Here is a 23,172-nt window from a genome sequence, read left to right as displayed (position 1 = left end):
AGTGGACCAATGACAATGTTCGCAATTGGTAGGTTAGAGCAGCAGATACTGAGCAGTACTAGCAACAATTTCCAACACAGTCATCCCTCACTTTATTTCGAATACCAATTTTTGGAGATGGTGTCAGTTACTTTGACTTGTATTTCAGTTTTATACACTTCACCACTTATTCTCTGTCCCAATTAGGCGATCGACGCCGATCTCGGCTCCAATCTCACATATCGCATCAGAACCGACGGCTCCAGTGAGGAGATTCTTCGGCTTTTCCGCGTCAACCCAATCACAGGAGAGTTGTCCGTGCAGAAACTTCTAGACTTTGAGGCCTTGACCCCCTCCAATTCTTCTTACACGTTCACCGTGGAGGCTCTGGACACTGAGGGGACCATGCCTCCAGGCCTGGCCTCCGTTACTGTAACCATCACGGTGCGTTGGTGTGAATGTGTTCTGGGTCTTACAGTGAATGCTAAATATCGTGATAACCTTGTAATTGTTTACTTGCCTTCACCTTTAAACATCATGCAAATATCTTAAGAGCCATACAAATGTTTTTAACGTCTCCCAATTCTTTTCCCTATAATCAGAATTATGCTAACTAACATCTGTGTGTGTTGATGAAGGGCGGTAGCACAGGCCAAGGTAGAGCTCATTATATGGAGGCCAAACTGTTGTTTTATATTGGCTTTGGCAAAGATTTGACCTTCTGTCAGCATACAAAACAAATGTCATGGAAGTTTATGAAAGGGCTGGATTTTAATAGCCCCCCCAAAAATACAACTAAAGTACCATATAATGTAGAGTAGAAATGTCTCTCAGCACTCATTTTTTAATGAACTTGTATGACAATTAACTAGAAAATACACTATTAAAATAGTTTGATATGTTGTATTCCGCCATTTCTTTACATTCTTATGTTGAAATTATTTCTATGTCTTCTTCTTGTTTCTACAACCTCAGTAGCTGGTCAAGTGTACTTGAATGTCAAAACCTAAAAATCTCTTTTCCCTTCACTCTATCATCCATTAAGAGTTGTTTGATAAATGATTTTAATGGGCTCCACTTGAAAGATGATCAAAAGAACATTGGTCCATCCAATCACCATTCAGTGGGCAATTTTGTTTTGTTCATCCTTGAGTAGTTTCTGACTTGCAACTCCTGTTACCTAGCAAAGCATGTTCTTTCAAAAGTCATAAACACGAAAATAAAAGCTATTTGGCGGTACACTGTTGCCATTTTATTGAAATAAGGCCGACACATTATCAGCAGTAGCACTAATGTTGTGTTGTGTTCATTTCTCCGCAGGACGTGAATGACTTTGCTCCAGTCTTCAGCCAGCCAATGTACCGCGGCATGGTCGCCCCGAACGCCGTCAAGGGGACGATTGTAACCACGGTGATGGCCAACGACTCTGACCCCGTGGTGAGCCTCTCCTGCTTGCTGTTATTCAAGCGAGCCGTTGTTGGCGGGGACATTGTGCATGGGAATGATGGAAGATAATGACACTGATTATCCCCTGTGTGCACTTCCAATGCGTTTCACTTTTTCTCCTGTTTGTTTTGGCTCTCAGGGTGCCATTTCTTGGTATGTCAGCCGGGCTTTTAGTATTGAACAGCTCTGTGATAAGTCATTAAATCAGCCATTCTCAAATTTTTTACCCCAAATGTCAAAATGACCACGTTACAGTAAATTACAGTAATGTAGTCTACTGTCTTTGTTATTGCCATCCACTGTAACATTTATGCATTTAATTCAGTGATTCTTGCTAATACCACAAGTAGTATTGGTACTACGCTGAGACTCACTGCACGAGATGGTTCTGTTATGAGCTGCCAGATAGTTACGGGCCATTAAGCTCAGGTCTAAATGGGTGTCGAATGGTCAAACTAGGCTCAGAGCGCTATGAGGGAGAATGCCTTGAAAAGCATCTGCTGAGTCACATCATATTTGAATTAAATGCAGCTCAGGTAGGCAGTAGCTGACTGAATAAGCGCTCTCAAAAATAATACGGAAATTACATATCTGAATCATTTGCCTTTGAATATTATCAAATCTCTTCCGATAAATATTCATGACAAAAGAACAAAAAAGCAGAAGAAGCTCGCTTTTGCAGTATTGCGTAAGATCCATGCCATTATTGCAAAAGAATACTAGGAAAGGAAAGTTATACTGTAATATTAGAAGAAGACATTTGTAGCATTCAAAGAAACATTTGGCAGAGAAAATATGATGAAATTCTGCAAAAATGTCTATAAAATGTGATTTCTGGAGAAATTGCGTGTTAAGGCTGAGAGGCTGAATTGTAGAATGATATCCGTGGTGTGAAATTATATTGAATTACACATAATTTTTAAAAATTACCTAGAATGAGCTGAACATGTTGGAGGTTGGAATGGTTAGAAACAGTCGAGGAATGTACAAGTAGATGAAGGGCAAAAACAACAGAATAAGAAGCGCACAAACTAATAAATTTGTTGATTTTTTTGCATCGGTAGTGATAAACAGACGGTGTCATCCTTCGCACAATGAATATTCCTCAAACAACTAAGTTGTGATGTTGCTAAAATGAAATTGGGAGTAGTGACTGTTGAAATTCTGACAATGCTAACAACAACATGACTTATTTTCTTCACTGAGCGCATTTATTCCATCGTACCTGATCATACCCTCAATCTGCTCATGCCATCTTGATACCGGGCGTCGTTGGCCCTTAAGCCGATTTCAAGGCGCGGCGATCTTCCTTTGAGTCATGCGCTTGTCGTCGGCCTACGCGAGCTGCATTGATTCAAGCTTGAGCTTTAGCGTCAATCTGTTCCCTCTGAGGTCGAGGGAAGCAACAATATAATGCCGGCTAGACGCAATAAAGCTACGCCCCCGTCCTCCGACACGGAAGTCAACTGCACCGACCGCTCGCTGATACATATATATATGTAGGTGTTTGTGTCATTTATACCCTCCAGTCCTTCAATTTACTTCTCAATTTGGGCTGAGTCAGCACCCTTTCCTGGCAGCTCAAGTACCTGCTCACTTGGTCGCCTGGCTATAAAAATCAAGGTGGCCGTTAAAGAGCAAAACGGCTATATGCTTTGCATCTGGAGACAGTTTCAACCTTGCAATCTGATTACACTTGAATACTTGATTTATGCAGTGTGTACATGTTGAAAGCGTTGAGTCGATAATACCGAAGGGCAACTTTTTTTTTTTTTTTGCCAAATTCTGATATGGCGCATGGTAGTTGGTACCGTGGTACCTTGATATGCTAGTGACCTGAGTTTTTGAGATACAAGCATAGCTGTTCATGCTTCATGGCCAAATTTATCCCACGCTTTGTAAGCAGGACACACTGTTTTGTATTTGCTCCACACTAATTTCCATTAACATCGGAGAATCTAATAGTGTGACTACATCATGATTAAATCTCTGTACTTTCAAATTAGGCAACAACGCAGTTGTAGTTTTCTTTCCAAAGTGTTTTCTTGTCTCCATAGGGAACGCCAGCTGGTCTGGTGCGCTACAAAGTGGATCCCGAGGCCTATTCGTACTCTGCCAGTATATTTGAGGTGGAGGAAAACACCGGAAATGTTGTCACAAGGGTCAACCTCAATGAAGAGCCCAACCTCAAATTCAATGTAAGTATACACATGTACAATTATAGTTCAATACAATGTACATACAGTATTTTCTGAGTAAAACATACCTAAAAACGTGCCGCACTGGTATGCCACATGATAATTGAGTCTTTCCCGACTTCATATCCCAACCGAATGTAGCATGGTAGCTTATCAGATTCAAAATAGCCTCTTCCACGCTGTTGTCTGTGGTGGGGCTCTGGGCTATGCTAATTCAATCTTTTCGCTGGGCTTTAATTAACAGAACACAGATTCAAAATCCTCTCAAGACCTCCAATTTTATCTCAGCTCTTACTAAATGAACCAAGCGCTGAAAAATTGTGCAATTATTGCTTGTAACACCACCTGAGGTACAAGTACAAAAACACGGTTAGATTTTAAGAATTACATATTTGTTAGTATGAACCACCAAAGTAGTGTCTAAACAAAAAAAAAAGCTAGTTATAGAAGTTCCCTTGCTATGCTTACATTACAATATTTTGGAATTTCCAAGGAGGACCAAAGGGGTTGCTTTGATGAGACGATATTAAGGTTTGACTCTAATTCAGATTTCCTTGGGCAATTAACCCTTACTTAAAGTAGCTAAGCAGGAAATAATAAGCACCCCATTGGGTCACGCACTTAGTCTGAACTCTATGTAACCAAATGTTTGCCCCAAAACAATTATTTTGGTAATTTAGTATGTGTCCTGTTCCGACTTTTCCTTCCATGTGTGTTTTTTTTCAGCTGGTTGTGGTGGCCTACGATGACGGCGAGCCGGTAAAGGAGAACACCACACTGGTGGAGATCACCGTCCTTCAGCCTTCCATCATTCCCATCTTTACTCAGGAGGAATACAGGTACGTCCTCCGACTTTGATATTGTGAGAGGTATTGTTATGATGGGAGCAATTCAACACAACACAAACTAATCATCACACAATATAAATCAATAATCATGGCCAAAGAACTGCATTGCATAATGAATCTTTCAGTAGGCGTAAAAAGCAGGATTGGAGAGGATTTGACATTCAATAATCTTCAGCAAAAACAAGGATGAGCTGAAATACTGTTTTCTTTTTTTTTCTTTCAAAATTTGTCGTGTCAAACAAAAGTGTGCCGCCATCTAGTAGTCGACAGTGGAATCACACCCGAAATGAGCCGTACAGTTACCCGCAATGGAGGGGGGGATAACCATTTTCACTTTTATTAAAGCAACCTACATTATACTCTCCTTTTGACATTTCATTCATTATAGCAAATTGCCACCACTAGTCAAGCTAAATTGGACTCAAGTGCAGGTTGCAACACTCAGGCCAGGTCTAATGTTTACACCACAAATTTAGTTTTCAAATTTTTCCTAGTAAACAGCACAATGTGTATGCTCATTCGTTAAACATGTCTATTCAAAAATCAATATGTACTCATAAATACTGTATTTGTGTGTTTTGCACTTTCATTGCATCACAACCACCCTCTTTCCACAAGGGTGTTTTTTTTTCCCCCCCGACAGTGAGCGAAGAGGTGCGATCTCAGACAATTTCCTCCTCAGAGCGTTCAATCCTCACATCTAAAATATATTGACACTGCTTTCTTTTTCAATTATATGACAGCTTCTCATTTCCCACCGTTTCCCGCCTACGTCTATCCCGCCGTATGCCCGTCATCTCTGCTCCTCAGAATGATGCAGCAGCGAAGGCATTGATCTCGCTTCTTGTCAGATGCGCTACTTTGCTTAATATTGGAGAAACCCGATTTAGACGGCTGCATAGGTTTTGTAACTTTTTTAGAACTGGAGATTAAATTATTCCGCTTGAGATAGAGAGAGACGTTTATCCACCTGTAGAAAGTCTCAGAACCGATTAATAACTTCAACTAAACAGGCCCAGATTATACTGAGTGTGCATGGCTGTGAGTAGTGCTGTACGCGAATTGGTGGTGACTCAAAGTCACCGGTCGTGAATCAGAATATTCAGATTTGAGTCAGAACGTGTCATAGCATATTGTAGTGATAGAGGACTATTTTAAATAGCCCTTATGGCTCTGTATATGTGACATATCTATGTGGGGAATGCTTAATGCATGTGGTTCATTTGAGTGGATGGCCAGAAGTAGTGAAGCCTCGCTAGCAACAAACAAAAGGGAGTTTGCCTGGCCTCAGAGACGAACTAGCTTAGCACTAGCTAGGTTGATGCTAGTATCAACGTAGTTGGATTTAAATTGAGAACGAAGACAAAACATATTCCTTGTTCTGCCAATGGCAAGGTATGGTGCAGGATCCAGGTGCTTAAAGAAAGTTATTTTAAACTAAAAAGGCTTCACTGTGATACGTTTGAATGTGCTTTGTGAAAATGGCTTCGTAAACATAGGATCAAGATAAAGCACTACATAAGTGTACTCAATTTACCATTTTGATCAAATCGGATTTTTCAGTTGTTAGACTGTGACGAGTTTTTTGGCAAAAGCACATTGAGTAACCAAATTCGAGTTGATTTGGTGATTTGGTGGCTATGTCAATTCTTCTCATGTAAAAATGGGCGCTTTGGCTCAATAAAGATTGGGAAACACTGTTTTAGAGACTGCTTGGTAGACAAAAATTAAAGTAATTGACATCACTGTCAATACAGTTTGTCTCTCCCATGAAGCAGGTTGGATCTCATCGATTTAAAGGAAACTGCTGAGAGGTGATAGAAAAGGAGAGCGAGTGAACGAGAGAGGAGCAATGCCATGCTGTAATATCATGCGGCTGTTATGAATATGGAATATATCTCCCAGCTAAAAGCGTGTGCTTGTCGGTTTATGTGCAACTGCATCTTTTTGAACCTGCATGTGTAATCCCTCTATTTTTTTTCCTAAATCAATACGCGTATGTGTAACGTATGTGTGACTGCTCACACAATTTGAATTAATTAGCCCAGTATTATTGAACAGAGGCTTACCTTTGCACCATTGTGGTTTTAAAGGCTTACTAATGCAGCCTAATGAATTTTTATGGTTTCAAGCAGCAGTCACCAAGCCATGGGCAAGGCTGAATACGTAATATTGATTTGTATACTGAACAGGAGAACAACAATGAATAGAAGAGTAGTTGTGCAGCAACGTGTCATCTCTTGTTTCTATAGTGAAGAATTGCAATCTCTTGGTGGTGGCGCTCTCCTAGTTCGATTGGTTGTAAAACAGGCGCATGGCCAGATCGATGGGTGCATTGTGTCAGCTTGGTGGATGGGTGAATGGATCAGCAGGTTGATGTAGAAGCAGACAGATAGGTAAATGGATTATGTATAGGATGGATGATAAAAGGCTCAGATGATTTGATAGGATGGGTCAAAGAAGTTACTTGGATGGATTGACATGATCAAGGACTGATTAATGAACGATAGATGGGATGGATAGCTAAGAGACAGATGGATATGGACTACAGAGTTTCTGTTATACAACAAACTCAGGAATTGAGAGACAAAGCATCTTTTGCACTGTTTATGTTTTGTTGTTGCCTCAGGCTGAATAGAAGACTTGACTTTTAAGACTTTTGTCCTGAGTTGGGAAACTTTGTTAACAGTTGAGGTGCTGACTCAAGTTCTACTTCAGCTTGTTACGTATTTAGTTACTCTATCTAAATATTAACAAATTCAAATTTCTTTAATGGCCCGGACACCCCAGGTCTTACGTTTTGCAACCGGTTTTACAAGAGAACTGGCATTGATGGATCTGAGGGACCAGGGCAGCATGTGACATTGGAAGAGGTTGGTGATGTAGGTGGGAGCGAAGTTAAATTCAGAGATTTGTAGGTCAAAAGTCGGATCAGGAAGTTGAGTCGGTGGAGGACCGGCAGCCAGTCAAGTTCACGGAGGACTGCTGTGATGTGATCTCTGGAGAGGGTTTTTGTGGAGAGATGGGCTACCGAGTTATGGCCGTGCATTTTCCTGGTAGCAAGTCTATAGTATTTATTTAATCAATTTTACACAGACAAGCTCTTGGAGCTAACATTTTATACCATATTGGAAGGATTGCCTGTATGGCAGCCACCGTTCATAAGCATGTTTTGCATATTCATCAAAGAGTGTAGGCCATTTTCAATACTTCAGATTGGTCAAAAATTGGCAAAATTTACACCAACCCCTGAAGAATGGCCAATTGTATAGGTTTGTGAAGAAATATGAAATTTAACAAAATTGTAAGCAAGGACCTTTCGGTCCGACACCAGCAAATGATCTCGTTTTAGCGGCCCGTCTGCAACCCAAGCATGCCCTTTCTCGTGTCACGCTCACGATAGGAGCGTCCTTGCACCTGCACCATCAGTATGCAGTCCACATCACACACACACACATGAATAGTTAACAGTGCCCAGTGGCAATTAGCAGTGTGGGGATTAAGTGAACAGAAAGAAAATATTGCCCTCTGAAAGATTATTTAAAACAACGCTGCGTTTGAGTGCAAGTGTGTCAGTTAAGTTTCATGTTTTTGGACTCGTATGTGTGTGGAAAAGCAAGTTTCCTCCCGTGCAGTCACCATGCCTTACAGCCTGTTACTATCTTAATGAATCTAATTATCACGCAGTTGCAAGAGTTGAGAGCCAAATCACCTCGAAACATCAAAGCTTTGTGACTCATCGGGAGAAGGGGGCGCAATGGCACGTGAAAAATCTGTTGCTTTGTCTTGTGCCATTAGAGAGATGGAGCCAATTCACGCCAAGAGAATAGGATCAATCTGGCCTTGTCGCACTGATTCGTGGCGCATGGTCTGTTCAGGAACATGGCACAAGTTAGAAAGTCCGGGGATTTATTTATTTTTTCCTGCCGGTCGGGCAATAGCGAAACCACAGCTGCCGCTTGTACATTGAGTGATGCATCTATTACTTCTGGCAAATTGATCTGGCGTTAATTCATTGCAACTCCAAAGGGGCAATCCTTAATCTTGCTCTTGGAACTGATAGAATGGTTCGGTTTTGCAGCAAAGGTGCACTCAAATGGGCTCGAAAGGTAATCCGTTCTAATTCAACTAATTAAGGAAAGAAGTGTTAAGTTGGATAACAATCTCAAACTCTTTAATGACCCAGTGACCTCATTTAGATTTTTTTTTTTTCTTCTTTCTATGTGACTTTCAAACACAAAAAAAGGCCGCGGTCTTTACTAAAGCTGGGTGTACACGTTTTAAGTCTTGACTATTCTGAAAACGAACCAAAGCACGTATTAAACGCAGAAACCATTTAGTTTTTCAAGCTCCGAGTGGTTTATGGAAGTATCGTTGGATCAAACATCCCAAAATAACATCTTTCTAGTCAACACCACGAGAAAAAACATCGCTTGGGCAGCGTTGACGACTGACATTTGTAAGTGTTTGTCATTATTATCTCTAAACATCTCTGTCATATGACAAGTTTTTAAAAGGCATTCAAGACAACCATGAACAAACTCTTCAACGTGACTGGTGCTGAAGTGGGAGACTTAAAAAGAGACCGTGAGATTGAACGTCAGTCAAGCTGGAGTTAACTGATAGGCGAGGACACTACAATCGAGATATAATAGCGTGAACGAGTGCAGCCAAAAGAACAGATCGACATGCAAGCAGGGATTTTTAAGCGGCCGACGATCAGAATACCTGTCAGGCTGAAGTGCGCACAAGAGCAAGGTAAAGACGGCCAAGGAGATAGCCACAGTCAACATGACGGGCAGGCTGAGTGACATTAAATGCCTCACTTGCTTCTGAACAAGAACACATTGTGCACGCTCTTCTGTATACTTGTCTGTTTCCTGGTTAGCTTTTGAATTTAAATCAAAACTGAGCTTCAGCCTCTTTGTAAAAGCAGAATGACATCCTATCCTGGGTAGCTAAGGTCACACAAGAGTGACATGAAACACAGTTAAACTAAAAGGCTACAAGGTAAAAGGGACCCGAGACTTAAAAAGACACACAGTTATTGAAACGCTCCTATCAAAACCAAAATGTCAGGACACAAAATTCTTCTGCTCCCCTGCTGGTCTCATCAAGAAGGTTCAAGAACCCCCGCTGACTCTGACCCGCGTCCCCTCCCGCCATGGCCACTACATGTTCTGACTTTCTATTCGTCACACTGTTTTTCCTGATGAAACTGGTCATAATATTTGGACGTTCTGCAGCATTAGTAGCTGCTGCTGATTTTGCCTTGTGTTGATTGTGGACACTGGGATACTGTGAAAACCTGGCAGCAAGCCTGATTGCGATATGACCCCAATAAGTGAAGCGCAGATGAGGCTCGGCTGTCAAGTGTCTACTAAAAATTGGCAGCAAAGGATAATGAAAGCTGACAAAGATTGATGAAGTGGAGTGGTGAGACAAAGAGCTTTTGATTGAAGATAACAAGGAATAGAATCTTTTCTTTTCTCACAGAGAAGTTTGAGTCGAATGGTTATAATAGCATTAAAAGTAGGTGATTGTTGGATTAAGTGACTTTTGCAGAGTCACCTCTTTTCATTGTACTTTTCAAAACTTTTAGCCCCTCGTAAGCCTCCTCTGTATTTCAACAGTGCCTCCACTCAGGTTCAGAGCAACTCTTAAGCCGTTTGATAGTCGCGTTTGGCAATTACAGCAGTGCCGTCAAGGGCAAGGTGGCAGCATGGCGAGGTGGAAGACAAATGTTGAGGTGCCGGCTGCTGAAAAGAGAGTCGCTTTGAGAGGCGGCGAGAACCCGAGAAGAGTGATTGACAGACAGAAATGAAGACGTTGTGCCTGAGCAAATGTGGTGGAGTGGAGAGAGGTATGATATGGCAAGAGGGGAAGTTCCACATAGTACAAAGGGTGTATTTTTATCACTTCAACATGGATGTGACAGCCTCTTTGGGACTAGTCATGACGGAATACTCCCAGATGGATTTGATTCAAATTAAGCATCAGTAGAGCTATTGTTGAAACCATTTAGAATGAGTCATTTCCTGTGTAGCCGAGACCATGTCAACACATCAGAAAAGTTCCAGAACTGGTGTCATAAACGATATTTCAAATCTAAAGTACAAAGTACAGATGATGTTCCGCATCTTCAAAATGGGTCCCCCATTAACTTGGACAAAAAAACAAAAAAAACACCACATGGAGCCAGGTTGGGTGATACGGAGGTTGGCTCCATCATGCAATGTTCCGCTGTCAGGAAGTGTTTGATGCCCAGGGCCTGCGAGTTATCTAATTAAAATATCTTCTGTGGCACCAGTCCTGGAACTTTTCTGACCCAAATTTTCAGGATTTTGTGGCATAGTATTTGAAAAAAAACTAACAAAAAACAAAACAAAAACAAATGGAATTGCCATTAGTGCAAATCAGAACCATATACAGCATATTGTGAATTTTTTGCCTACTCCAGGGTTAAAACAAAATCTCTGTCCACTTTACATGGGCTTAGAGAGAAGTTACTTCTCAATATCACACTTAAATTACATAGTAATATATAAGTTATATAGCCTGTCATTGGGAAGGCCAACAAAACGGTGAAGTTTGCCCCGAAGAGACCTCTGTGTTTTCAGACTAGACGCAAATGAAGTTCAAGAGAGAAACTGTGAAGAGGAACATAAAGAATGATGACAAGAGGGAAATATGATGGGTCATAAGCAAAGAGAGTGCGGGAGAGACAAGCTTGTAGTAATGAGTGAGACAAAACGAAATGGCGGCGGCAATAAGAAAGACATACACAGAGAGCCGCCTTATCATTGCCGACATCTATCAACACCCTCATTATTTTGCCTCTGTAACCCACACATCCGATACACACTTGTGCACCTCAATGTGAAGACAAAAAAAAAAATGTGGCCCCTTATCTGCAAATTCACCTGCTACATAATTTTTAATTATCGGATGCCACTTTTCAATTTTCCTCTGCGTGCCCGTGTTATCAGCATAAACCCAGCTTGCTCCACTTAGTGTGGTCCATCTGGCATCAACGCCGCTCTAGTGTAGTGGAAGTCTCGTGCAGCACGGCAATGTTGTGCGTTTTTGTGAATGCCACAAGCCCGTCAGCATGTGGGCTTTAAATCGTCCCAGTGGTCGCAGCTTATGTCAATTAGAGGCTGCTGCTGAAGAAGGAATGGCGGCATTGATAACAACCGGAGTCCGAGTGTGTCGGGAGGAAGAAGGACCTGAAGGCAGGTCCATCACAACTGGGAAGACTGGAATAAATGTTTTAAAAACCAATTGAGTTGGAGATGTTTGCAGTGCTTCGAAACCAAAATAAACGTGCATATTAACTCATTCACTCCCAGCCATTTTCACGGAACCAACTCCCTTCATTCCTTGCTTTTTCACTGGATTTTGCCTGATCCTGCAAGGCCCACAGAATATTGTGTTCTATTGCTATAAAAACATGGAACCTACCAAAAGAATGATTAGAGTCTATTCTTTCATCAAGAAAAAAAGAAAAAAAAAGTATATTTCTATCTCTTTCCGTTTTGCAGCAATTAGCACTTGAATATAGCTAAGTTTCACCATTATTCACATTCCTGGTGAAAACACTGACAAAAAGAGCTTGTTGCAACATGACTCTGGCTGATCGCTTATACTCTGCTGCCACCTGCTGGCTGTTCTTTTTTTTTTTTTTTTTTTTTTTTTTAGAACTACCATTGCTTAAAGCCAGCTCTTCACGTCAGAAGCTGCATGAAAGTATTCTGTATGCTCTTGTATAAAAAACATATAAACAGTTTTTCGGGAGGTAAGGGTAAAGTATTAAAAACAGTTTTACATGTTTTTGGGATTGAATGAGTTAATGAACAGGTACAATGTTTTAAGACGATTGCTTTGCGGTTTGATATAGTCGAGATCAGGAAAAAAAAATACAGTAAAGCTTGCAACTGTCTTTTTAAAAGCACAAAAGAAAATTGCTCCGTTGCCAAAGCAAATCGATGATTCAAGTCAATCTCTGTTTCTACCTTCTGTAGCTTTGGTCTGTCCTGGACGTTGTCTTGCGTTTCTCCAAGTGATTTCTAGGCCAATTCTATGTGACATTATCTTAAAAGAGGTTTGCTAATAATTTTTTTGAAAATGGAGATGATTACTGAAGAGTATAATTTAGACACGTGGATGTGACATGTAGATGCTTACCAAAGAGCAAATGTCATTTACGAACAAAGTGAATTGAACTTTTGACAGAAAGTAATTTTCCAATGTCACCTCGAGTCGAATTGGACCAGGCTATTTCTCTTATTTCTCTCTGACATTTGGCGAAGCGCGTGCTAATTCATTGTACAAACCCTACTTCTGCATTACGGCGACCACACACAGGCTGACATTTATCCACTGACGTATGAATTCATTATCGAACAACAATTAGTAGTGGTTTGCTGGAGCATAATGAAAATAAAATGATTTCCTCCCTCCCCTCCAGTCGGTGGTAGAATTCAGTTTTCTTACTCGCACATCAGGAGTCTAAACTCCCTGCCACACTTATCTACACCAGAGTGTCTTTGAACTGCTTTGGCGTAGATTTATTCGATACCTGAAAAACAATTATTGCTTCCTAGCCAGCGCTCACTATCTGACAATTGATTGTGTGTATGTACAAGCCTGTCCTGATCTTTTGTTGGGTTCATATCAGGTAGCAAAATTAATCGCAATACTTCGTAAAAGGAGAGATCCTTGAATTTGACTGTACTCAAATCAGGAGTAAAACTAAAAAGTCATTCAAAAAATAAATACTCAGATTTTTTGATTACTTCTCACCACTGCAGATCATATTTACCGGGAATACGAAGGTATGAAGGCAGGCAGGGAAGGCCTGCATTGGAAAGTACTTGACAGATTTGAAATCTCAGCTGATTGCGGCCGAGCCTCCGGAGGAAAGCGAAGGCCCCGAGTAACGCGTATCCATATTTAATGTTGCTAAAGGCGGCTGTTGCTCGACTGATGTGTTCCCAGGTTTCCGCCCGTGAGCGAGGAAGCTGCGGTCGGAACCCCGGTGGGAGTCATCCTGGCGGCTGCTGTCAATCAAACCATCGTGTACTCCATCGTCGAGGGCAACGAGGGAGGTGAGCGCACGATGCGGCGGGACCGCTTGGTTGTCTTCGCTAATTTGCGTGACCGCTAACTAAGTATAGCTTGCGAGTTTCTAGCATGTAGGTAAGAACAGGCGTGTACGTGTACATGACGGTTTGACTTTACCTTAGATGGCAGTATGTTTTTCTGTAAAGCTTTATGGCCATTAAAGTGCTCTATGAAAACAATCCCTTCTTGCTGCTTCCAGGTGTTTTTGAATTAAACAACAAAACAGGATTAATATCCACAGCCAAGCCGCTGGACTACGAGGCCAACTCCAGCTACGTTCTCAAGGTCGAAGCAGACTCCATGAGGGTTGTCTCCTCAAACCTCCGAGCTCCCTCAAAGAGTAAGCGAGTTCATTTAGACAAACTCTTCTCTCCTTTGAGGCGGGCTGGGTCACAACGGCCGTGACAATTAAGTCCAGGCTGCCGTTTTACTGTCTAATGAGGACACGCGAGCGGGCACGTGGCGTGGAAGCTTTCGCATCCATCTCTGTGTCAGGCGTTCTGGGTCCTTGCAGTCATTTTCGCACTTTAGTAGCCTTGGTGGCAATTAACCCTGACATGTTAGCATAGCTTCGTTTCAACTGTGTGTCAGTTCGGTACAATGGGAAGGACGCCAGAATTAGAAAGCAGACGTGGGAGTAAGTCACACGTGTATGAGTCAGAAATAAGTCAAGTCTGAAGTTACTGTCGCAAAAAAAATCAAGTGCTCAATCACATATTGTATTGAACATTAGCCATCTCGCACTCTGTACAGTACGTTAGCTGCGCTTTCACAATCCACATTTCGTAGTCATACACCAGTCTCTGTATTGTCTTTGATTTTATTCTCTTCTCAAAGAAACACAAATGACATAGGTCTAGTGCTGCCACTATCGAATATTCTTAGAAACGATTCAACGATCGATTATTCAGATGAATTTTAATTTTGCATTAAAATGTATTACAAAAGCATTTTTCCCCCAGATTACTGTTTATTAACCAGTGATTGGTGTTTATTTGGTATTTTCTATTCATATAGTGATTTAACTGACTGGAAAACATTATCCACAAAACATTCCCAACAGTGCCAGCCGATTTCAAGCATTTTCACTCATCTTTCAAGGCAAACAAAATATTGTGCGCTACGGCTACATAAACACATAAAAAAGTATGTTTCTACCTTATTCCGTTCTTCGGAAATAGGTATTGACATTGAAAAGATAAATTTTTTTGTACAACAGTGACTTACACTATTTTTTTTGTTTATTGACGCTCTGTCAATTATATTTAATGTGACAAAGGCTTGAGCATTCACGTCATCCTTGAAAACGTTCAATTTCATCATATCAGTCATGTTTCATTGTAATTTCATATACCGTGAGCCCATTGGAAAGAGATACAATGCTGCCATCTGCTGGCCATAGTTAGTGGGTGTTTTTGATTCCACAACACATTTGGCAGGCAGTGCTGCACAAGTCCATAGAGGAAAATAAAACAAAACCTTAGTAAATGTCAATTAACGTTTATAGCGACATTCATTAGGATTTTAGCATACGTCATTAAACATTTTTGGCGGTCAAAGTTATTAAAAAATTAATAAATAAATAAAGAAAAATAATAATTGATGTATAATGTTACCGGTTCAGTCATTGTTTTCCAAAGTAAAAAGTCAAAAGTAAAAATAGATGTTTGCAAATGTCTTATTTTGATTAAACACAGAAGATAATCAGCCTTCTTTTATGAAGGACTACACAAATCAGTGAACAATTACTGTTGATATGCTGAAATCAGAGGTTTTAGACAATTTTAAATTAAAAAAAATGACTACAAACGATTACTCGATTATTAAAATTGTTGTAGATTAATTTAATAATCGACCTTAACCTTAATCGATTAATTTTGACAGCTCTAGCTCATATTTAATGTTTGGCCAGCTCGCGGGTAGCTTAACTGTGATGTTAGCTTACCTGTTGTGGATAAATTTAGATGTCGCGGTTGTCTCTTAGATTGTCTCTTACCTTGAGTTCCGAATCTTGCATGTTGCTTTTCTTTTTCCCCCTGATTTTATCAGTCATGATCCTCGAATCCAAATGTAGTCATCTTGAGCGCTCCTTCCATGATGCAATGGACAAGGGCTTCTAAACGAGAAGAACACAGATGTATAACTAACAATGCATGAATCAATTCAAGTTATATGGGCTTGCTATATGACATATTTATGCTCATTACAGCTGGACAGTATCCCACACAGTTAACTCGGGTTCGCTTTATGCTGCAGTTGTTTTCATAACATCAATGTTGCTCTGTAAAAGGTCTGACTATGTTTCGGGGGGTTTTTTCCGCGAACCAAAATTCCGACTTAAATTGTAGTGTTTTGCATGTTTATGATCCTCCATCTATGGATTCCGTCTGTCTTTCCCCAAGAGCGCCGCTCGACTCCTCCCAATTTGTGTGTGTCTTAATTGATGCTCCTTGGCTTTCTTCTTTAATTATAGTGTTTACCACATGCTGCGCTTGCTTCATTTACACAATTTAAATCTTAAGTATTCCGCCAGGAATAAAGCTCTGCATCATTGTGTTCATTAGCGACTCTTCAATTCTCGTCAGGCCGCGCTTTTAATCAGGCAACAAATCAATAGCATTCTAACTACATGCTGCTGCCACCATTTTCTGACTTAAGTGAAGGTTGGAATCGTAAATAAGCATTTTGGTCTTGCCGATCAACCGATTTTGAAAGAAAAAAAGAAGAAAAAAAAAAAAGACACCTCCCGTTTCTGTTTGGGTTTAAAGCCACAATCTTTGGATTGTAATGTGTGACACGATTCACTCTAATTTATTTATTTTCTGCGTCTCAGCTTCACGTGTGTGTAATTCAAATGTGTTGTGACTCTCTGCGGCGAGTCTGCCTGAATGACTGAGCCTCATTGGCTCATTGCGTTGGGAATGTTGGATATGTGACCATTGCTATAGAAAGCTATGAGCTCATCTTTAGCCTCTCTAGACACGGAACACGTGGTGTCTTATCACAAGATGCTATTACATGAACAATTCTCAGTTGTGTGCAGATCCTCATCTATGCTAGGCTAATTAACAGATGTCTTTTGCATACTTTTGCGCAAGCTTGATTTCCTCTAATTGATGCCTGCAGACTAAGTAACAAGGACAAAGAGATAGTAAAATGGCAATTGAATGATCCAAACTTGTTTACATGTAACAATGTGTATCAAGGTTGAGCAACACATTTTCTCATTTCGAAGTAGTTCATTTAGATTTTAGATTGAAATCAGCCCAAGTCAGACTTGTATTCATTTTCAATGGTGATTTTTTTCCAATGGTGCATACATCAATCATCATCATCATCATCATCATCTCCCTGTTGTCCACATTTGCCTCATTTTGAGGTTAGTGTTTTTCTGTTTCATTGTTGTTGTAAACCAGCGGGCAAAACAACAGCTTTTATTTGTGTTTAATTGAAAACACTATTGATGTCAGAGAAAACAAGGCACACTTAGGTCGCTAACAACACGCTTTCATTTGTGGCTCACGGACTGACCCAATGCAATAGTAAGACTTAATGTTCATTACGGAAGGAGCAGATCTGTAAATGCCAACTCGCATAAATCAGCCGTTGGAAGCGAAACCTTTGTTCTGTGAGGACTTCGAGCTGCTCTGAGCAGGGAGAGGAAAAGGGAAGGGTTGCCGTGGCATTTTCAGTGTAGACCAAATGTAAACATCTCTGTGTTGTCACCTGCAGGCACAAAAGGTAATAGCTGCCGAGTTCCATTTTGCCGACGGCCTTTTATTGTGATGTTCCTTGCCAGCAGGCATTTAAAAAATTTTAAAATTCGTGGGAGCCTTTTTTTTTTTTTCTTCCCTTCTCCCGCTGTCGGATGTCAAGTCGCGCCGCAGGTCTCAATGGAAGCTTATCTTTTATGGTGACAAGTGACTGCATGTCAAAGTCGGACCTGACTGGCTTTGAAATGTCTTAATCTGCCACGTTGCACTCGCTTGATACTGTCCTTTGTACATCCGCTCGGATGTCTGTCTGTCTTACTCAAAACCGATTCCTTAATTTGTCGCGTGTATGTTTCAGGTAACACGGCCGTGGTGGTGATTGACGTCCAGGACGAGAACGACCACTCGCCAGTTTTCACCACCTCTCTATACATCGGAGGAGTAGCAGAGGATGCCAAAACATTCACGTCTGTTTTGCAAGTGCAGGTACTGTGGCGGCATCAGCAGACATAGATGCATCAGAACGTGGAAACAAACAATATAACAACGCTTCATAAGGCATATGCTTTTTATCGTTTTGCGAAAAATACCTTTATGCAGTTCCTGAGTCACAGTAGTTATGAAAGTCTTTTTCGTTTGTGTCTGTGCAACTGTGTTATACCGCCCCCAGTGGCCTTTTTTTTTTTTTGCGAGAACAGATTCATGAAAATTCCATTCATTTAAATGGGGAAAGATATTTTAGGATGAATATTTAGTGCATTGTATTCAAATTGGACCAAATTTACTCAGAAATTGTCTATTTAAACAGCATCTGAGTCGGATTAAGATCAATTTAATCAGGCAAAAATCCCACTTAACGTTCAGTCATTTGCATCTCTGCTAAATTTCATCAGATGAGATTCTTCTTCTGTGGCGTAAATTTACATTACCTCCCATCAAGTTCTGAATCAGGATGAAACTTCACCCCATTTTAGTTATTAATGTCCGAGCTCTTCTCTCGTGGGGTTTCGCCAAATAAATCATCATCACAGATCTCTCCTTTATTCCAGTGTTATCACATCCTCTTCTGCCGAATAATATGGCTTCCTCACACTCAGGTCTCCAAACCACGAGGGCATCCAGCTAAATCAATTGAAAGTACATAAAGTACACTGTACTGCGAGTGCCTAACATTTATTTAACCGATAATATTCAGTAACATGATTCCCTGTAAGGTTATCTCTCCGTGCTATCAATTTCTGCTTATTAATTAATTGGCACATCTCAGCTGTCTTGGAGAGGTCCACATGACAGTAAACAACAACTACTGTGGTAGGATTAAAATATCTTCTAAGATGCAAAATGGGTTGTAGCACTGCTTTCCTTCAGCCCACGTTTTGGGACGTATAGCAAGCAGCATGTTTTAATGAGCCCTGATGCCGCATGAGATTTGCGTGTAGTGACTGTGGTCTATGGAAGGCAAATTATTTGCTTCAATATTGGATTGCAGTTTTGAGCTCATTCTTAGATTGCAGCTCTGAGTAGAAGGAAAGATGAGTCTGACTGTAAAAAACTCCGCTCTTGCTAACACAAGACATTTTTGCACATGGAAAGCGCAGACATACCCCGACCCGACCTATTTTATGGTAACGTCTCCCTGCCATGATCGTGACTGAGTCAATACAGGAGGGGGGAGCAATAGGTTAGGAAGTTGATCTAAATAACTCCTAAATTTAATTAAGAAGATATTCATGAGTCATGAGGGGATGAATAGATGGAGCCAGCAGGTCCCCGGCGTGCAAGATTGATGACTACAGGCTGTAGGCCATCACACGGAATACAAGGCTAAGTGGTACAAAAGATGAAGGGAAGGTTGATCTCAAGCAGTCTCACCATAAATATTACTGACCTTTGCAAATTCACCTTTTTTTGTTGTAACCAAGTCAAAAGCTGTAGATGGTGTGCCAAGCACCTGACATTTCGTAGCATTTGACTCTTCTTTGAAGCGTTAAAAGCCTTATAAATCCCAGCAGGCTGATGTTACAATCACAAATAGAAACCGTTCCGCTTCAGCTTTTGAGAAAAGAAAATCATCTGTATTACAGTTCAATTTTGGGGTATGATTAGGTCAATTGTAAAATCTAAAGAAAACAAACCTAATGTGAACTGTAGTGGCCCACGAAGAGAACCCTGGGGCACCCCACGTTTAATTCTATGCATGATGACCCAAAAAGATCTAAAACATGACAGCGTCATTTTGTTTATATATTTTGAACAACGGTCATAAAAGACAAACCTATGGACGGGATGACATTTTGAAAAAAATCATTGCTTTCTTAAGGTTAAAGGCCGAGAAATAAGAAAATCTGAATCAAGGGAGAAACCGTCAAGAATTGCAGCAAATGCCTGATTAATCAACAAAGCTTGATTGTATCTCAGCACTGGACTCTATGAAGTAGAATCCTATGGAAAGTTTGAATTAAGACAGGAAAAAATTACTGCATCGCCACATTTGCCTTTCAAAATGTCTTATTTTAAATTTCACATCTTTCCTGTAGTGTGCGTAGACATTAAACACTTTGAAGCTTTGGATATTGTATTTTGAATTTCAAAACTGCTTCTATTTCTCTGAGGCTATTTCAGGCTTTTTCACATTGTGTCATAAAAGATGAATACATGCAGCAGCGTGAGATAAAACGGTCAATAGAGTTAAGGCCATCTTTGTGAGCCTGGCTCGTGCACTGAAAAGAAATCTTGGCTCTTATTTTTCATTTCGTCTATAAAACATGACTTGGGCAGTTGTAGCCGTGCAGTGGGGGTCTCCCAATTCTTGCCAGATTAAACAGATTCTTTTCAGAAAAATCTCTCTTGCTGTTACCCCCTACTACGCACTCGCGTGTACTACATCCGTCGCTACATGTTTACAATGCGGGGCCTTCAGCTCTGACCGCACGCCAGAATCGTTTGATCCAGCTACAATAACAATCATGTCATTAATTAAATCCCAAAAGGATGATTATCATCATATTGATGCTGGTAGTGATTATGCTAATATTGCTTATTGAAGTGTGATTATGCTGATGACAGCATCTACTTGGTTATAATCTTGCAGGCCCTGGACCAAGACACTGGCAACTACAGCTCCATGACGTACCGCCTCATCAATGCCCCCTTGGCCGGGAAAGACGCCAAGGAGAGCAAAGACGGATTTGTCATCGAGCCGCTCAGCGGCGTGGTCAAAACGGCCATCATGTACCGCAACATGCGGCGGTCCTACTTCAGGTTTGAGGTGGTTGCAACGGACAACTACGGGCGAGGACACAGTAGCAAGGCAGAGATAGTGGTGAGTATTGGCACCACTGTTTAAAGTATTTTTATTTTTTTTTAAATGCGCAATTATAGTTGCACGATGTGGACATAAGTACTGGGGCATGTGGACACGACACAAACGTACGCTTACATACGTTGTTCTTGTAAAATTCATAACCTGATTTAAATGATTGGGTGTGTCTCAATACTTATGTGAATTTCCTTTTTTAAAGGTTGACATAATTCCAAAATAGCAGCGACTCATTTGCATTTTATCATGTGAAGGTGTCAGTGGTGAACCAGCTGGACATGCAGGTGGTCGTATCAAACGTCCCTCCGACGTATGTGGACAAAAACAAAGACAAACTGCTCAGGTAACGAGTACTGTTTAGTAGGGATGTAACGATAAGCGCAATATCGTGATATTGTGATATTAAAGCTGCCACAATATCGTCATTGTCATGTTCACGATATTTAAATGCAACACATCTGTTAAAAATGGTCAGGTTGATTTCCATTCGTGCAGTTCTAGCACCCTCTGGTGGCTAGTTTTTTTTAGTGCAATTCAATTTTCATTAGGGATGTTGTGGCCCTTCTATGTTTAAAATCTACGTTAATTGTCAGATAAAGGGGAACGTAATATGCCCGTGAAGCAAGCCATTACGTGGACAAACTCAATGTGTGTGTGCATTAACAACATAACATAATAATAATAGCATACAAATAATAATTATAAAACAGAACAATAACATAGCATTGATGTACATGTACAAAAGCAGAATATTGTGCTTTTTTTGTGAGCTCATTCCTTTTACAATATTGTGAAGTTTTTTTTAAATAAATATCGCCATCCTCCCCACAATATTGTGATAATTATCGTATCGTGAGCTTCATATTGTGATATCGTATCGTGATGCTTGGATATCGTTACATCCCTACTGTTTATCTTGAAGACTGTTTCTGATGGTTATTTATGGGTACATATATTTTATCAAAGCCTGACAGGAGCTCCATAATGATATGAGAGCAGTGCACACAGACATAGAAACACACCTTCCCTGCTGTGAGCAGGTGTTTCGCGGGGACAGGAATCAATGTTGCACAGCAGGCGGTGTGCCCTTGCTGTCAGGATTCTAAAGAAAAGTTGGAAAAAAGCTCTATGCGCGTAGTTGCGTGGGACTTAATTCTTCTAAACATGGAGCTTGTGTTTAACCAAACAGGTCTTTTTCTCCTTGCCAGTATTTTGGAGCGCTACGTTCAGGATCAGATTCCGGGAGCTAAGGTGTTTGTGGAAACTATCGGTCCCCGTCGTCACGGCGATGGGCTGGAACAAGAGGACTACACCAAATCGGACCTAATGATTTACGCTATTGACCCGCTGACAAATAGAGCCGTTGCCAGGCAGGAGCTCCACAAGTAAGAATAATGCCAGCCGATGAGTGAGACTCTCAGTTGATGTTGGCGTCGCTTCTAAACGAGCATTTACATGTGTTTTGTCAAGGTTTCTTGACGGGAAACTCCTCGACATCAACAAAGAGTTTCAGCCCTTCATGCCCCCTGGCGGGCGCATTCTGGAGATCCGAACCCCGGAAGCGGTGACTAATGTAAAGAAGGCTGTGCAGACTGTCGGCTATACAGAGGGGGCACTGTTGGCCCTGGCGGTCATTATCATCATCTGCTGCGTGCCCGCCATACTCGTCGTTATCATCACCTACAGGCAGTACGTGCACTTTATTTTACAGTCGCCAGGCAAATTAATGAATGAATACGTATTCTTGCATAACAGTCTAATGTTAAAGGTCAATTTGAATTGGCAAAAGACAACAAAGCTAATATTAAATGGTTGTGGCTCATATTAAGAACCCTGTGGAACCCCACATTTAATTCGGTGTCTTCATGTTTTATGTATAGTGAATCCCCATTTATTACAGGGAATACAGATGATGCCGAGGGGAAGCTTGTCCCATTGGGCCATTTCTGTTAGTTTGTTCAGCTAACCACGGCGGGTGGCCCCAACTATCCATTTTATATCCCACATGCCCATATATATATTTAACAAACATACATAAGCACACAATTTAAGGGGATGTGATCTGATCCTTTTCCCAATCAAGCGTGGTGATTACTGGACCAACTTGGAACATTTATCCCAGGTATTTGTGTGATAGACGCTTCAAAGAGTCACTAATCTGTCTCTCTTTATCGCTCTCTTGTTCTCTCCATGTTTCCTCATCAAACCCGTCATCGGCAGATTTAAAGAGTGAGTACAGTTTTCATATGGTCATGCCAAAAACACTTGTCAACTGGGAATTCTGTCCATTTTTGTCCACTAGAAATTGATTTTGTGCGCTACTAAGCCCATGCCAAGGCAGCAAGTGGCGATGTAACCCTGAATCACAAGGTCGTTTTAGCTGACTCAGAAGCTGGAAAGAGGTCATTTGTTACATGACAAATTCTGGGAAAGAATGACAACTACCTAAACACGAAAACAAACAAAATATATACAAGTACAAAAACGCAAACTGTAGTGCTAAATGAGAAAAGCAAAAACAAAAAAATCATAGTGCTAAAAGT

At 40.9% G+C, this 23,172-nt stretch overlaps 2 protein-coding genes across 6 annotated transcripts in view; one reads left to right on the top strand and one right to left on the bottom strand.

Moving 5' to 3' along the window:
- The window catches only part of LOC144004698 (protocadherin-15-like), a 133,354-nt gene that overhangs the window by 96,136 nt on the left and 14,046 nt on the right, over positions 1-23,172 (top strand). Inside the window, exons 23-34 of one of the 2 annotated variants that reach the window (XM_077502123.1) lie at positions 187-423; positions 1,300-1,416; positions 3,483-3,623; positions 4,350-4,462; positions 13,472-13,581; positions 13,797-13,937; positions 17,669-17,796; positions 20,402-20,632; positions 20,884-20,972; positions 21,838-22,014; positions 22,100-22,318; positions 22,850-22,858. In XM_077502123.1, coding sequence (XP_077358249.1) covers positions 187-423; positions 1,300-1,416; positions 3,483-3,623; positions 4,350-4,462; positions 13,472-13,581; positions 13,797-13,937; positions 17,669-17,796; positions 20,402-20,632; positions 20,884-20,972; positions 21,838-22,014; positions 22,100-22,318; positions 22,850-22,858 — 1,712 coding nt within the window. Of the gene's footprint in view, positions 1-186; positions 424-1,299; positions 1,417-3,482; positions 3,624-4,349; positions 4,463-13,471; positions 13,582-13,796; positions 13,938-17,668; positions 17,797-20,401; positions 20,633-20,883; positions 20,973-21,837; positions 22,015-22,099; positions 22,618-22,849; positions 22,859-23,172 lie in introns of those variants that run through there. The other variant, XM_077502122.1, reaches the window with a different exon arrangement.
- Positions 1-23,172, bottom strand: part of LOC144004699 (glycylpeptide N-tetradecanoyltransferase 1-like) — a 164,569-nt gene that overhangs the window by 132,015 nt on the left and 9,382 nt on the right. For all 4 annotated transcript variants that reach the window (XM_077502125.1, XM_077502127.1, XM_077502128.1 and 1 more), the window contains exon 4: positions 15,594-15,713. Coding sequence is in view for 1 of the 4 variants with exons in the window: in XM_077502124.1 (XP_077358250.1) it covers positions 15,594-15,650 (57 nt within the window). In the remaining 3 variants the exon portion in view is untranslated. The remainder of the gene's footprint in view (positions 1-15,593; positions 15,714-23,172) is intronic.

The sequence above is a fragment of the Festucalex cinctus genome, chromosome 17 (assembly GCF_051991245.1).
Source record: "Festucalex cinctus isolate MCC-2025b chromosome 17, RoL_Fcin_1.0, whole genome shotgun sequence".
NCBI lineage: Eukaryota > Metazoa > Chordata > Actinopteri > Syngnathiformes > Syngnathidae > Festucalex > Festucalex cinctus.
Note: the sequence above shows the minus strand (reverse complement) of the source record. Positions and strands in the feature narration are given on the sequence as shown.